General features: G+C 44.0%; 1 protein-coding gene across 1 annotated transcript in view; it reads right to left on the reverse strand.

The window, feature by feature from the left end:
- Positions 1 to 17,342, reverse strand: part of ANOS1 (anosmin 1) — a gene marked incomplete at both ends in the record, with an annotated part of 191,849 nt that overhangs the window by 16,831 nt on the left and 157,676 nt on the right. The window contains 2 exons of the mRNA XM_079727038.1: positions 8,606 to 8,750; positions 11,425 to 11,630. Coding sequence (XP_079583164.1) covers positions 8,606 to 8,750; positions 11,425 to 11,630 — 351 coding nt within the window. The remainder of the gene's footprint in view (positions 1 to 8,605; positions 8,751 to 11,424; positions 11,631 to 17,342) is intronic.

Here is a 17,342-nt window from a genome sequence, read left to right on the forward strand (position 1 = left end):
GTTACGAAGTAAATGAAGTAATATTAAAATACCATTTCATGAAAACAGTATAGGTAGCTTTTCACAGAAGTACCAGCATGTTATGTTCCTCCATCTTTAGAAAGCCAAATGAGAATTTATACGGCTTAGTAGGAAGTATACCCAAAATTCCTGCCCTCACATCTCTCCTTTACCAGTTCATTGATTTTAGAAGTTGCACATTTAGAAATTCCGTCCTTGGAGACAAGACTTTTCTGCTTTCAGAATTCCAAGTAGCCCTTTTGAGAGATAACAGCTTAAGCTGTATTGGTTATAAAGCAGTCAGAAATGTGTTATCAAAAACTTTTCCGATAGAGCTGTGAGGTCTGCATTCTTGGGAAGGTGGGAGGAAGAGGGAAAGATGAGGGTGAATGCAGGGAAATGCTGACCTGCGGTGAATCAGGAGAAGGAAGGGAAAACTGAGGACCCAGAAGAAAAAGTACATCGAATGTGTACTTCTCCTCACAGGGGTGTGTGCCTGTCAAACCATCCACGCAATGGATCTGATTAAAAGGAATGGGATACTTACATTATTTGGTACTTACATTTTAGTTTAAATAATTCAAATGAATGTTTGGATAACTCAGACATTGATTAGGTTAAGGATTCTGCACCCAAATCCAGTGTGTGTATGAGAGGTTCCCCACACCACCAATTCTCAGACCCCAGCGGGGTGTCCTACAGTTCAACTCAGTTCTGACAGTTTCTACCTGCAGACAGCATCAGATCCCACAGGGTAAGGGCTCAGTGCTGCAAGACTGCCCCCCACCCCCAGCTTCAGATGCCAGTCACGAGTCCAGGTTGTCACCAGTGCTTCTGATGACCCGCTATAGATGGGGGGTTCCAAAGACCCCTTCCTCAGATTCAAATTATTTGCAAGAGCAATTCACAGAACTCAGAGAAACATTTTACTTGCTAGATTACCCGTTTATGATAAAAGGATATAACTCAGCAACCTAAGTGTCCATCGACAGAGGAATGGATAAAGATGCAGTACATATATACAATGGAATACTACTCAGCCATAAAAAAGAATGAAATAATGCCATTTGCAGCCACATGGATGGCCCTAGAGATGCTCATACGAAGTGAAGTAAGTCAGAGAAAGACAAATATCATATGATATCACTTACATGTGGAATCTAAAATATGAGAGAAATGAACTTATCTATGAAACAGAAACAGACTCACAGACGCAGAAAATAACCTTATGGTTACCACAGGGGACAGGGGGAGGTGGAGGGATAAATTAGGAGTTTGAGATGATAATATACACACGACTCTATATAAAAGAGATAACCAACAAGGACCTGCCGTATAGCAGGGGGAACTACACTCAATATTTTGTAATAACCTATAATGGAAAATAATCTGCACAAGAATATGTGCATGTGTATAACTGAATCACTGTGCTGTACACCTGAAACTAACACAACATTGTAAATCAACTATACTTCAATTTAAAAAAAAACACAAAACCACAGACAACGGTAACAAACAAGACTGTTCTAGGGATGAGGATCTATAACGTAGAAGACCTTGTATAGAAATGTTCACATCGATATTGCTTGCCATGTAAGCTCATATTTAGCTCACGTAAACAAGAACATCTATCTTCAAAGTTAATAATGTCTAAGCATAAAATTTGATTTAGATATATGGAAAGTGAGTGGGAAAAGGAGGCTATAAGTCAGCAAGAGGCAGCTGGAAGAGATGCACACGGCAGGGTGTGGGGAAAGGCGGGGGAGCTTCCACCTCTGAGGGTCTAAGGGAGTCCCTCCCCCGGCATGCGTTCACCACCGCGGAAGCTCTCTGAACCCCGTCTTTTTGGATTTTTACAGAGGCGTCATCACACGGGCGTGCTGATTAAATGACTAGCCACTGATGACTGATCTCCGTCCTCAGCTCGCAGGTGGAGGTGGGAACGGGAGACTGAACCTTCCAGGCTTCCAGTCACTCCTTGGTTCCTCTGTGGTCACCCCCATCCTCAGCCGCTCCGCCCAGTCACCTCTCTCACATCCCAGAAGACGCCTTTATCGCTCCTCCTCACTTAGGAAATTCCAAGCGTTCTGGGGGCCAGGAATGTGCCGAGACCAGATAGCAGGAGGAGCTGCTTCCCAGCCTGCAGACGCCAGCGCAGCTGGAGCCCTCACAAGGCTCCGCCCCCAAGCGCATCCCTTTCTTGACACCACCAGGCGGTTAAAGGATCCTGCTGCTTACACCTAAAGCATTTTCCTTTTAAAGAATTAAAGGCTTCGGATTTTCACAAGCCCATTTATGCTTCTAATTCCTTTAAGAACCTGGGATGGGAAGAAGTCGCCAGCAGACTACCAAGACAGTTTAGATAACCGTGTTTCATCTCTGTGAATTCTGTCTTCCTGCTGTCTTTTATATGCCATGGAAACATTCATTTCTCATTACAGACGTAAGAACGTGTGAATATATATATATATATATATATATATAATAAATATAAGAATATATATTATATATATAATATATATTAAAATATATTATATATATATATATCTCAAGATTGAATCTTTGCTGCTTTATTGAATATTTCCAGCATAGACACGCATGGACATGCCCCATCCCCCCTGTAGGGACAGACGTGATAGTTCAGTCCTGGGAGCACGTTCTTGACTCGGAGTGTGTCCTCCACTTTAAGCAGGAAACAAAAATGGAATAAAATTCCTTCACATTCTGAAGAGGTGTGAGGTTCGCTTTATTTATACTCTTTAATAGTCCTAAAAGTTAAAAGAATTGAGTGACTATGCTATTTCTCCAGATGTCAAAACTCCGATTACCTTTTCAGAATGAGAGATTCAGAGTATTTTCTCTCCACTCCATTTTTATTTTGGAAAGCTGGAAGTATATTCCAGTTGCATGAGGCAACTATGAAAAACATTTGGAATCTGTAAACCCTGGAAATACTCCTCCTGCGTCCAAAAAAGCAAGTTACATTTCCATTAAAGATAGTATTATGTCTTTCCTCCTTCAAGGGACCCTTTTATAAAACTGTATGAACATTCAGGCTTTGCTTGCGTCGAAATATTTATCATTACAACACCTAGCAGCCTGCAGACCCGGAAAACTGTAATTCAAAAAGTAATTTATATGCTGACATTTACTACACTCATTCCTATAAAATATAATTTCCCTTATACTACAAAGTTGTAATTATTCCTTACTTCTAGTTGCTTCATGATGAAATATATAGTGTTCTTGTAAAAGTCATATACTAGTGTTTATGAGATTATATATCAACATTGGGTTATAAAGAACAGCCTGACACGTATTCAGCTATATCCTGCCTCATCCTTTGTAAAACCAGTCTCTTCTGTCGGCTACGCTGACACCCAAATAATATGTATTATGACAGGTACTTTGCACTATCACTTCTTTTTTTATTTTTCTGAATCCGCATGACAGGCACCAGTTAATCCTAGCATAAAGTGGCCTTTGGTAGGTTAACTGTCACATCTCTTTATTGGTCAGGTAAAACGTTACCTCACTGTACAGGATGATTAGAAAGTGGCCATAACGCTCAGCACCAGCGTCTTGCGGGAACAGCAGTTGGTTGCGTGTGCAGGTAAGAGCGGGAACCCCTGACCGGTTTGCTGTCACAGGAGTTCCTGAAGCAGTGCTACAGGCCACGCCTAGGCTTCTGGAGCACGTGGGCTCTGACGGCTGCTGTGGGCACACAGGCAGACAGTCCCTGTTCTCTGACCTAGATGAGACCTTAGTTGAGCGGATGTACTTTCCAAGGGATGGGTCTAGACCCCCCAGACTGGAATCTGTCATGTGCAAAAGGAAGGACACTTCCACCGGAGAGTCCAGAGGATAGGGGAAGACACTCAGGGGTGAAGGACAGATGTGTTTGTATCTGGGGGGGATCGGAGTGGCTCACTGAGAGGGAAGAATTCAGTCTATGTGATGCCTAATGGCTTAAAGGGAGAGAGAAGGGTTTGTAATCATACCTGAGAGGAAGGGAGAGGGAGCTAATTAAAGAGGATCTCACCAGGGGTGTGTGGGGAGATGCCCCGGGAAGAGGGAGAAAGCCCTAGATGTGCTCTGGAGACCCAGAGTGTGTAACAGTTGTGTCTGTGGGCTGGACCATGAAGAGATTCTCGATGTCGTGACTTCAACAATGGCAAAAGCTGAGCCTGGGTTTTCCTCACCTTGTTCTTGGTTGTGGGCAGAAACACATATTAAATTATGGACGTTTGCAATCCCATACCAGTCTCTAATGGGGAAGGAATGTGGTTTACTGGAAAAGCCAGGAGACTAAAAGGCAAACTTATTTTACACAATAGAGGAAATCCCCACCACCAATAGAAAAAAAAAGGGGTCTTAGGAGAAGCAGAAGTTTAAAGGATTTTGGTTTGAGAGGACATTTGGGGAGGAAAACATGGGAAAGCAAGAAAGGATGAGATCTGTGGAGACCTGCAAAGAGAAGATGTAGGTGACAGTCTTGAGAGTGCAATGGTTAATATTTTCTAAAGAATATTTTGGCAGCTGTCTACAAAATGGATATTTAAGAAAGAGTGGAAACATATTAATTAGGAGATTATTTTATAAGAAAGGTGACAGTGGGCTGAACACGGGCAAAATTGGACAGACCCCACCCAGAATCTGAAATCAGAGTCAGAAGGACTTTCTAATGGACTGGATTTCTGAAGAGAAAGAAAAGCAAAGCATGACGAACGACCTCTATGGATGACCTGAACAAAACGGGGAACGGTGGGAACTCTGGGGGCAGGACAGCCTGGGAGAGGAACAGGTGTGAGAGGGAAGTGAAGAGCTTGGCGTTGGGGATGTTACGTTCGAAGTACCTGTTCGCCATCCCGGTGGAGGTGCTGAGCAGGCAGCTGAACACATACCTCGGCTTTCAGGGAGCATCAGGTGGGAGACACAGGGTGGCCTTCGCACGTGGATGGTTATGACACCCACAGGGGTCACTGCGGTCTCCCAGGGAGGGAACTGCCCTCCGCTCCATTCCCCACCCCCAAGCTGATTCTCTGCACAAACAATGCTCTCTTCCAACTCTGTGCTTGTGTGGGGTGACACCCTGTGCCCTGTGTCCCATGGAGTACCCATTCTTCAGGACCCAGGAGGAGTGCTGTGCTCTTGGTCCCCACCGCCATGTCTGTCCGTCTGCGCCACGTTTCCCTGCAGCCCTGTGTGCAACGGACTGGTCTTTGTGTAATCGTGCTGACATGTTTATCTCCCAAATTCAACAGTAGGCGCTTTGAAGGCAGAGATGGAAATGTGTCTAGTGCTGCAGTAATGTGTGTGTATGAGTGTGTTTGCACATGTATATGTACGCATGTGTGTATATACATGAACACACATACACATATAAATACATGGTACACATATACTATATAACGTACAGTCTATATAGTATATATATCCTACAGTGTACATATCTTTATACTATAATACAGTGTACAATGGTATAAGGTAGTAATTATTCCCATCATTAGACACAGTTTGATGAATGAATGGAGGACTGCATTAAAGAAATCAATGAATGGTGCAAATGTAAGTTGCAGCCACTATGCAAAACAGTATGGAGGTTCCTCGGAAAACTAAAAATAGAGTTGCCATATTATCCAGCAATCCCACTCCTGGGCATATATCCAGACAGAACTGTAATTCAAAAGGATACCTGCACCCCTATATTCATAGCAGCACTATTTACAATAGACAAGACATGGAAGCAACCTAAATGTCCATCAACAGATGAATGGATAAAGAAGATGTGGTGCATATATACAGTGGAATACTACTCAGCCATAAAAAGGAATGAAATAATGCCATTTGCAGCAACATGGATGGACCTAGAGATTATCATACTAAGTGAAGTAAGTCAGACAGAGAAAAACAAATACCATATGATATCACTTATATGTGGAATCTAAAATATGACACAAATGAACCTATCTATGGAACAGACTCACAGACATAGAGAACAGACTTGTGGTTGCTGAGGGGGATGGGAGAGGGATGGACTCGGAGTTTGGGGTTAGCAGATGCAAACTACTATATATAGGATGGATAGACAACAAGGTTCTACCCTATAGTACAGGGAACTATATTCAATATCCTGTGATAAAGCATAAGGGGAAAGAACATGAAAAAGAATATATATATGTATCACCAAGTCACTTTGCTGGACACCAGAAATTAAACACACAATATTGTAAACCAACTATACTTCAGTAGAATTAAAAAAAGAAAAGAAAAAGAAATTGAGAGGCATCTTCCCCCAACCCTCCCACCTCCTGCCACCATTGAATTATAATCTCTGCGCATGGTGCCTTGCCACTAACATTTTTACAAACAACTCTCTAGTTGACCATAATGTGCAGCCAGGCTAAAGAAAAAATGACTTCAAGCAACTAAGCTATTGAGGCCCTACACGTGTGGTATATATTGTCCAATACATATAAGGATTTTCTGGCCCTGTTTCATGACACCTATAACACTAGTATTGACTTATGCCTCATGTTTCCTTCTCATCTGAAAGCTGTCTCTAATGCGTAATATCTTGCCTTTAACATGCCACGTGATCCATAAATGTTGTCATAGATATCACTAAATCTGACTCTAAAATAACCCTTGAAATTGATTCATAATCATATAACAGGCATATTGGTCCTATTTACAAATTATAAGATTGGACCTCCCTAAGGACAGTCAAGCTGAAATTAGGCACACAAATTAATGCTGTTAAAACTGAATTGTGTAACGGTGGTTTTAACCAACAAGGACCTACTGTATAGTGCAGGGAACTCTGCTCAATAGTCTGTAATAACCTAAATGGGAAAAGAACTTGAAAAAGAATAGATACGGGTATATATATAACGAAATCACTTTGCTGTACACCTGAAACTAACACAACACTGTTAATCAACTATACTCCAATGTAAAATAAAAATTTTAAAGATCCAAAAAAGATACATGCACCCCTATGTTCATAGCAGCACAGTCACAGCACAGCCAAGACATGGAAACAACCGAAATGCCCATCGATGGAGGAATGGATAAAAAGAAGATGTGGTACATATATACAATGGAATGCTACTCAGCCATCAAAAAGAATGAAATAATGCCATTTGCAGCAACATGGATGGACCTAGAGACTATCATAGTCAGTGTAGTAAGTCAGAAAGAGAAAGACAAATACCATACGATATCACTTACATGTGGAACCTAAAATATGACACCGATGAGCCTATCTATGAAACAGAAACAGAATCACGGACGTAGAGAACACAGTTGTGGTTGCCAAGGGGGAGGGCATTGGGGGAGGGATGGAGTGGGAGCCTGGGGTTGGTAGATACAAACTATCATATAGAGAATGGATAAACAACAAGGTCCTACTGTAGAGCACAGGGCACTATATTCAATCTCCTGGGATAAACCATAATGGAAAAGAATATATATATATGTGTGTGTGTGCACATAACTGACTCACTTTGCTGTACAGCAGAAATTAACATTGTAAATCAACTCTGCTTCAATAAAAAATATTGATAAAAAATCAGTGAAGTTACTAAACACATAGAAATGTTTCCATAAGAATTTTTATGTAAAAGTTGTACTGTATGCAAACTTACACATAGAAATAGTAGACTTTTCAAATCCATTTAATCTCCAAAAGGACTATTTCTCAAGTAGGTAGGAAGCTCTGTTTCTAGAACTATTTTGAAAGCGTCATTTCAAATGGACCTGCTCGTTCGGACCCTGTTGTCTCCCAGGTGGTAGAAGATAATTATGGGCAATCCCTGCATCTAACAGTGCGGAGCCAGCCTTGCCTTTCCTAAATTCAACAAGCTTGTCACACCTTCCGTGTCTGACCAGGCCCCGTGCCGGGAAGAAAGGCAGATCCCACGGGACCCTGCGAGCCTGGGGAAGCAGCACCCACGGAGACCCCTGGTGGCCTCTCTCGGGCTCGCCTTCTATCTGCCCTTCCCCAGATCCCTGGCCAGGAGCTTCCCCACAGCTCTTCTCACCAGTCCCCACCTCTGAGCAAAGCCGGAAACACCACGTAACGCAGTTTCCAGCTCAGAGATGAATGTCTCATAAGACTCTCCTCTTGCTTTGCTCAGTTCATGGCAAACAGACTAGTTTAGAACCACTGGCAACAATGAAGCGGGTATGGGAATGATTTGGTCGCTGCCCCCAGTGGAGAATTAGGTAGCCTTCTGCAGTAATTGTGACCACTGTGTAAAACCAGTAGAAAAGAAAAAAGCGGGGGGCATGTCGCATTTTTAGGAGGGAAGCAACAGTTTCTAACAGTTTAACTGTGCGGACCCTCCTTAAAAACAAGTACGCATATGCATAAGGACCCCAAATCATGGAAGTATAAACATCTGTTCGAATGAGACCCTTTCTTCTTAAACTTCCATTATGACGCCAAAATATTGCACATAAAACGGATAAAAATCCTAAGAAAGACTCAAAGGTAAAATTTGTACACATCATAGTTCAAAGGACATATTTACGTGTACACGGGTATGAAGGTTCTCCATGTAAAGACCGCAAATAAGAAAAAGGAGCTCGAAGCACTTACTGCTGTGGACGGCGTGTGTGGACGTGAACTGCAGGGAGACCTTGGTGCTCTTGAGACGCGTCTGGCCCCAGTAGGTGACAGCCTGCAGCTCCACTGTGTAGTCGCAGTCGGGCTGCAGTGGCTCCAGGGTCACAGAATTCTGAGACTGCAGGTGGAGGGAACACACACAGAGTCCGTTACAAGCCTCCCTGCCTCTCCGCCTCCCTGCCCAGCTGCTGTGTCCCCGTGAAGCACACCAGCGCCTCTCTGAGGTCTGCCCGGACTATCTAAGATCACAGATCGTTCTACATCTTCAGCATCTGAAAATCCACTTTTACCGTGGATCGAAATAAATGGCATACAAAAAGCACAAACAGGTTTTTTTTGAAATTGTATTCCTAATCCCATCATTGGATGCTGTCCAGTAGCAAGAAAATGAATAATTATGTCCCCTCCCTCCTTACAGAGAGAAGAGAGCTGTAAAGGCTCGTGTTAGCACACACCTGGAAAGATTATGAATTGGCATTCCCTGTATTTCTCTGATTTTATCCTAAATCTTCTATGAGTAAATTTCCACCAAAAGTTTTAAGAAAAATCAACCTGACAAAGTGCTTAAAGCACTTTTTTATGGCTTGCAGGTATCACAATAAAGTCCCTTACAAGTACTCAGAATCAAGAGAAAGAAGGTTATTGTCTTAGAATTCAAACATTCATCAAAATATAGTACATGTGATACCACATGGCCCTAAATGGTCTAACTGGTGGTATTAACATCTATGAAGGGAAAAATGTGTCCATCACTAACGCGACACCAGACATCAGGCAGTCAGTAAGTAGCAGGTGCTTTCCCACAAAGAATACGCCAGTGGTACGCATGCATTGTGCTACATGAAGGTGTCGTCATCTGAAATTGTCAAATGCTGAATCATATAAGCCGGTCCCTTGTTTAAATACCACAGTGACCTGTCGGAATTCTCCGCATCATTTTGGGTCACGTGAGATCTCTTTTCAGGGAGAGAACATGATTTCCACGGGCATTTCAGACCCTTGAGCACAACGCTCCCTGTAAATTAATAGCTTGGCACACTTACATGATTCAGGCTTTTGAGGGATCGGTTATCAGAACTCGGCCACCTTGCAGCAGGTCGGCTCTGGACGGCTGAAGGGACTGCACTTCACAAGTGGAGGCTGAGAGGCAGGCTCTGGACCGTGGTCCCTGTTCCCAGGGGAGGCTGGGCCACCTCTCAGCCACACCCACTGTGGTATGAACCGTGCATCTTCGTGCCCTTTCTGCCTTTTACCTACAGTATGTCTATGAACTACCAATTCCCAATTTTTTTGAGTTAGGGTTTCTTGTTATGTTCTATCTCTCTTCCTAAACTACTGTCTCCAAACAAGTAAAATAAAATTCACTTTCGAAAGCATTTCCTTGAAAATCCCCATTCCTCTTAGTTTTCACGGATATTAGGATGGACTCTTAGGAAATGAAAAGACATTGATCCCCAAGAAGAAAATTTCACAATTTCTCATGTTCTTCTATGTTTCCAATTCCTGATCCTAATTCTCAGGTGGTCAAATTTTAATACTGAGAACTTTAATGAGTCACATGACTTACAGGTTGCCTCTTGTGGATCCAAAAAAACACGTCACTTGTAAGACAGTGACCTATGATTAAGGCTACTCTGGGCCTGTTAACAATTATAATTAAATTCACAGTTCGTTTTTTATGTATCTAATTGACGTATACTGGAAATAAATTGCAAACTTCCCTACTAATCCTTGATGCTGTTTGGTTATTAAGGGCATGGCAGGGGGCTGTCAGCATTTCATCACATCACTTTTTGCTTTCCACCCCTGTGCTTGCACAAGTTTATCTCTTTCAGCACTTTCTGTGAGATAAGCACACATTACCAATGGTCACATGTTGCACAAAGTCCTACAAAATAAAAGCTGGAGCTGTCAGAAAGTTTCCTGAAAATAAAACCAAAACAGTATCACAGCTAAACATCAGTGATATGGACCTGTGGAGATATGTTTTATAATTCTCAATGGCACAGATATTGTAATCTTCAGTCCAAAAAAAAAAAAAAAAAAAGTCTTGGTGTCCTTCTAAGGCACTTTCAAACATTTATTTGTTTACGGAATTCAACCTTATGAATTAGGGGAAAAGGTGTTAAGTTTTATAACAAGATAAAGGAATGTGTACTAAAAGGACACTGAACACTCATTTTTATGCATTAAGCATTTCATATGATGCAAAATGTTCAGTGTTATAGACGTCTCATCGCATAAAACGGTTCAGTGAAGATTTTATTTCTTGGCATGTGGAAAATAAGCCATTCCAAGGTCTTTTAATCGATAAGAAAAGCATATTGTCCAACATGCATTTTCTAAACTGTTTGCTGTCGCACTGATTAGATTATAGATGGGAGCACCTTACCATACACAACACATAAAGCCATGAACATTTACTCTTCAGTTTACAAGGATCTCTTTAGAAAAAAAGAGACCTAAATGTCAAGGACATTTTGAATTGTCTCGTTTTCAATGGCTAGACAGGTTAAGATGGAGACATTTTTGTTCCTGTGATTTCTGGAGTGGTGCCAGCCATTTGGATATGAGTAAGTCAACAGACTAAATTCAACTGTTGTCACCTAAAATGTGCACGGCTAAACGGCTGGCAGCGTCCTCTGTTTTCTGAACTTCCTCGTTCAAAGGGGAGGGATGGGAACCCTCATGCGTCCCTCTTTGTGGCTCAGCAGAGGCCACTCTCAGACCAGGTCCCTGAGTTCAAACACCACTGCGAGGACATGGGCCTCTTTCCCCTAGTTCTCACTCACCCCACCCGTGGTCTTTCTCCTCTTCTTCTTCGTTGGCACAAGTGACTTGCCACTGACCGTCCAGCTCCAGAAGACTTTGTAGTGATGCACTGGGATGTCTGGTTCCTCAGGGAGATCCCAAATGATCGTCACAGTCAAGCTTCCGTCGCTGTTGATGGTGGAGTTTGCAAGCCGGAGGTTGGCTGGGGCCGGTGGTGCAGATGGATCTGAAATCCCAGGAGAAAGACACAAGGGCCCAGGATGACCACAAAAGCATCGCCTCTGGACATGGAATGACTACAGGGTCGATGCAGGAAGACTGGCCTTGATATGGAGAATAGCTGAAGACAAGCACTAAGGAAGGTCCCCTTCTTAAGCCTCAAACTGAAATACAGCCTATATAGAACAGTAAGATCAATGTGTTTGGGCCATATCTGTAATCTAGGCATTTCCACACCACGACAATCCAGCCAAATTTTCACTGTCCCGAAATTGATAAAGTTCTGTAAAACACGGTCAAATTCCATTTAGGTTGGTTGGCATTAACTAGGTCAGCAAAGTTGAAATGCCTTTGAAAATTCTGAAAAGAAAAGACAGAAATCTAGGACCAGCTCATCTGAGTAACTGTTTTCATCCGAGCGGTCCTGGCGCTTTAGATCCTTGAATCAAAAGTTAAGAGTGGGCTTCCCTGGTGGCGCAGTGGTTGAGAGTCCGCCTGCCGATGCAGGGGACACGGGCTCGTGCCCCAGTCTGGGAAGATCCCACATGCCACGGAGCGGCTGGGCCCGTGAGCCATGGCCATTGAGCCTGCGCGTCCGGAGCCTGTGCTCTGCAATGGGAGAGGCCACAACAGTGAGAGGCCCGCGTACCGCAAAAAAACAAAAAAGTTAAAAGAGTGACATGAAAACATCAGAAAAAACCATTTTTTTTTTATCCACATTACATAGTGGATGACAGACGGGTAACATTTTTATAATTTCACCATTTCTAGTTTGTCGCATAAGCCAAAACCATCTCAGCTGTCAAGAGAGAGATTAGGTTCTGGAGTGATTTCTCTACAAGCCTCAATTTGAAATATATACATGAAGATGACAAGTACCTGTAAAGCTGAGGGTCTTTCCTTCATTTTTTGCCCCAAATTGAGCAAGTATAGATGCCACTCACCACAGATGATTTACAGATGGTTTTGTTTTAAGACGCCTGCCCGGGAAAATGCTGTCAATAATTCTAATTATAATACCATCTGCCTCAAAGGGGCAAAGACGCTATATCTAACTCCCTATAAATGAAGAAGACTGGGGAAAAATACCCATGGTTTTTACTCTTGGGATGGTTTGTGTTTCAGGGATGATGGAAACATGAATTATTTTTTAAAAATCTGTTGCTTTTCTGTAAGATAGGTAAGTTTTGGAGGTGTGCTGGGCTGTGTCATTTTTTTTTAAATTTATTTATTTTTATTTTTATTTTTGGCTGTGTTGGGTCTTTGTTTCTTGCGAGGGCTTTCTCTAGTTGTGGCAAGCGGAGGCCACTCTTCATCGCGGTGCGCGGGCCTCTCACTGTCGTGGCCTCTCTTGTTGCGGAGCACAGGCTCCAGACGCGCAGGCTCAGTAGTTGTGGCTCACGGGCCCAGTTGGTCCGTGGCATGTGGGATCTTCCCAGACCAGGGCTCGAACCCGTGTCCCCTGCATTAGCAGGCAGATTCTCAACCACTGCACCACCAGGGAAGCCCCTGTGTCATTTTTAAAAGCTTTGTAGTTGCTTTCCTAGGCTAATGGCTCATCCAAAGCACGTTACCTGGCATGCTCGACCAAGGCGGTTCTGAAACAGTCACCGTGGGGAACCCTCTGGGAGCGCCCGAGACTTGTACTGAGGCATGCCGATTCAGTGAGCGCAGGTGTGGCCCACTGATATATTCACGTTAAATATATATTCATGTTTTATGTAAAATACACACTTTTATGTAAAGCACACACGTTACTCTGAAGGAGATGATCCACAGGTCAGAAGCTGAACAGTCCTGCACCTGGTGGCGGCCAAGCAAAGGCGTAAACAGCCCTCGGCTCCCGCGAGGAGGGAAGTGCTGGGTCCTGTTATCACGGGCTCAGGAGGCACGGCCTTCCTCGCTCTGCGGGTCCTGCGCAGCCCCTGGGAGCCCCGCTCTGGTCATCCCCACGGAGGCGCCACACGTCTCACCGCTTTCACCTTGCATCGTGCTCTCCGCCTGCCTCCATTCCCCACTGGCTGTCCCTCTGGTCCCTTGTCCCTCCTCGGCCTCCCTCTCCTGACCTCCCCATCCCACCGTCGCTAAGCGGGGGAGCATCCGGCCTCTGAACTTGGGGGCCTCTCGGCATCTATACCCAATCGCTAGAGACCTCACCAGTCACGGCTTTAAAAAGTCTTTGAGCTGATAACTCTCAAAGGTATGGCTTCAACACAGACTTTGCCCCTGAACTTGGATTCAAGTACTAAAGGGTCTTTGTGTCAGCTACACTTGGAGGTCCCAGAGGCAGCTTGAAAGGAATGTGCCCAAGACCAAAGTCCCCGTCCCTCCCAGCCCCTGCTGCCCACCACAGACGCCGCATCTCAGGAAACACAAATTCCTCTCTTCTGCTGCTCCCGCCCCAAACCTCGGGATTGTATACTTCTGCTTTTATTCCTTGAGCTAGCAGTACCTTCAAAAATCTATCTGGAGGGCCTTCCCTGGTGGCGCAGTGGTTAAGACTCTGCCTGCCAATGCAGGGGACACAGGTTCGAGCCCTGCACCTGGAGGATCCCACATGCCATGGAGCAGCTTGAGCCCACGCGCCTAGAGCCCATGCTCTGCAACAAGAGAAGCCACTGCAGTGAGAAGCCCGCGCACCACAACGAAGAGTAGCCCCCGCTGCCGTAACTGGAGAAAACCCGCACACAGCAACGAAGACCCAATGCAGCCAAAAATAATAAACAAACAAACAAACAAATAAAATTTAAAAAATCTATCTGGAATCTTACGGTTTCCACCAGAATAACACCGTGTGCCAAGCCTTTGTCTTTGCTCCCTGACGACGGCAAAGGCCTCCAAGCCTTTCTCAGTGCGGCAGCTGGTGGTTCTTTATGACCCAAGCTGAGGCTCCTCAGCTTGGAAGCTCCCGATGGCCTCCAGTCTCACTTAGAGTCCAAGTGCTGGCAGCCTCCCCAAAGTCCTGTGCGTTCTTACCACACATAACCTCCCAAACCTCCTCTCCTGTCCCCACCTGAGCCTGCCGCTCTGGCCACACTGGTTCCCATCTGATTACGTGCAGATGAAAACCAGGAGCTACTGAAGCTTTTCCACTGGTTTAGCCTAAACGCCTCCCTCCCTACCCGCCCCCCACCCCGGGAGTCTTTACCTACTGCAGGTCGACCAGATGTCACCGTATTCAAAACAGTTACATGTGCTTTCCTCTGTGCACCAGCAGAATTTCACCGTGATTTTCTCCTGCTTTGGTATTCTTCAAAGCCCTTAAGATCAACCTCTGCGGTATGACTCAGCCCTTAACCTACAACAGGTTACTGCAGACTTTTCTTACAGAAAGCTGGTTGGCAAGCTCATCGTCACTTCAAAGCAAGAGAAAAATTACAATGTGTAAAGATAATTACAGCCATTCATGTTTTCAGTGATGCACCTGGATGTCTATATGCTGAAAATAAGTAGTTATGTGAATTTTCCAGAGAGTCTAGGTTCATAGGAAAAGCTCAAAATCATCTCCTTTTCTAAAGAAATTCCAGGTTTAAGGAAGGCAACTAGTATTTGGTATTTCATCATTTCCTTAATCTACTTCATTCACGATATCATTTCTTACTGCCCTGGAAAAATTTCTCATACCTTAGATGTGATCATAATTCAGAATAACATCATCTAGTTTATTATGACACATGATAAAATATGAAACAACATAATTTATGACAATGGCATTAGGAAGTAGTGCTTTCCAATAAACAAATTAGTAATATTTGCTTCACATTTTCTTAAAAGTAAGGCCCGTTTGAGTTCTCACAATACCCAGGTGGCGTACTCCCATTACCAACAGGAGACACCCCCAATCTCTTTCTCCCCCCAAATAACCACTTTTTAAAATTTTGAAGCCAAAGGGGAATAGCAGAGGTTATCTGTTTATCGCCCCAATTACCCTCTGTAAATGAGCTACTCAGTTATCTGTCTAGTCACTGAAGACTTGATGAGATGAGAGGGTCTGTCCTGGTTGTCTAACCTGAAGGATTTCATTCAGGCCCAACAAATTCCCAGATTGCTGTTATTCACTGCCTTGTGAAATGCTTCCCTGCGGTGTGAAATCAAGTATATTCACTTTGTTGAAATACACAAAATCTTTTCTTTCGGTTTACGTAATGTTTTAATTCTATTAAAACACTGAAATGCAGTTGGAAGCTTGTGGGAAAAATTATATGCATAGAGCAACTCCACATTATGATAAAGCCCTAAGGGATTTTATAATCTATTTATATGACCTTTTTTTAAAAAAAATCTTAAGGGTTGGATAGGTAAAGTGACCTGCCCGAGGTCATTCACGTAACTGGTGGCAGAGCCAGGCGTGAGGATGACAATAAGGGGAGGAAGGGGGGTTTGAGGCGACATGTCTACATCTGTTATGTGTCATCAACATCATCATCATCATCATCATAACGATGGGCCACCGTCTCTACAGAAAGTCAACATGTGAAGCCGTTTGCTGGGGAAAGTGCCCATTACAGTCTAGCACAGGGACTGAAAGCCTTTTTCTGTAAAGGGGCAGACAGTGACTATCAAGGCTTTGCAGACCAGACAGTCTCTGTTGCAACTAATCCACTCTGCTGTTGTAGCCTGAAAGGAGCTGCAGGTAATATGGAAACAAACGAGCACGGCTCTGTGCTAGTGAAACGCTATCTGCAGAAACAGGCGGCAGGCCAAATGTGGACCACAGGCTATGGACTGTCAACCCCTGAGCTACAGTCTTTCTAAAGCAATGACACCATTTAGTCTCTTGGAACTGGACATAAGCACAGCTTATTTCCAATTTTATATGCATATAGGTGTACTTTGTTTTTTTAACATTGGCATTTTGTTCCCATTTTGCAGATGAGGAAACTGAGGATCAGACAGTTTAATTCACTAGTTCCAGAGTGCAGGGGGAGAAGGTCAGAGGCCCATCACAAGACCAGAGCTCCCCAGACCCCTCCCTCTGAAGCTTAAATGAGAGCATTTCTCCCCCATCTCACTTCTCTTTCTGCTTCATCCACTCCCTCTTTGCCACCTTCCCAATTATCTGCAGAAACACAACTCACAAAGCAGACAGCAAGGACACTTTCAAAGATAAACGTAATAGGAAGCCCGTATTAGCTCCTTTTACAGCTTGCATGATTTCCAGGGAAAAGATATATTCAATGTTTAGCAGGAATAACCAACTTCAGCCTTGGAGAAAAATAGTTCCTTCTATTAACGATCATAGGTAGTGCTTTTGGCAAAGGGACATGGAACCTTTGGGTTTCAGCAGATAGATTTATGGTTTCATCTCTGACCCTTTTGTGACAAAGTAACAGGCACGGGGGAACAGCTTTACGCCTACCACGGGTAAAGTGCCAAATGAAATCACTTGTCACCCCTGGAGAAAGGCAGGCCTGTTCTCACACTGATGTGAACTCTCATGGGAAAGGAGCCCTTCCTGCCATCCCAGGGGAAAGCCCAGCACTGACTGTGAGGCAGGCGCCTCCACGTGTCCAGACGATCCTGTTGGTTAAACACGGAGACCCAGCCGCGCATGTGAGCACAACAGCAGAGTGGGGTGCCAGTGGCAGCAAAGAGAGAGACCTTTAGATGGTAGTACTCAGTGAAGTCAGTCGGACAGAGGAAGGCAGGCACCATAGGATACCACGTACATGTGGAATCGAAAATGTGGCACAAATGAGTCCATCGACAAAACAGAGAC

This window comes from Hyperoodon ampullatus, assembly GCF_949752795.1.
Source record: "Hyperoodon ampullatus genome assembly, chromosome: X".
Taxonomy (NCBI): domain Eukaryota; kingdom Metazoa; phylum Chordata; class Mammalia; order Artiodactyla; family Ziphiidae; genus Hyperoodon; species Hyperoodon ampullatus.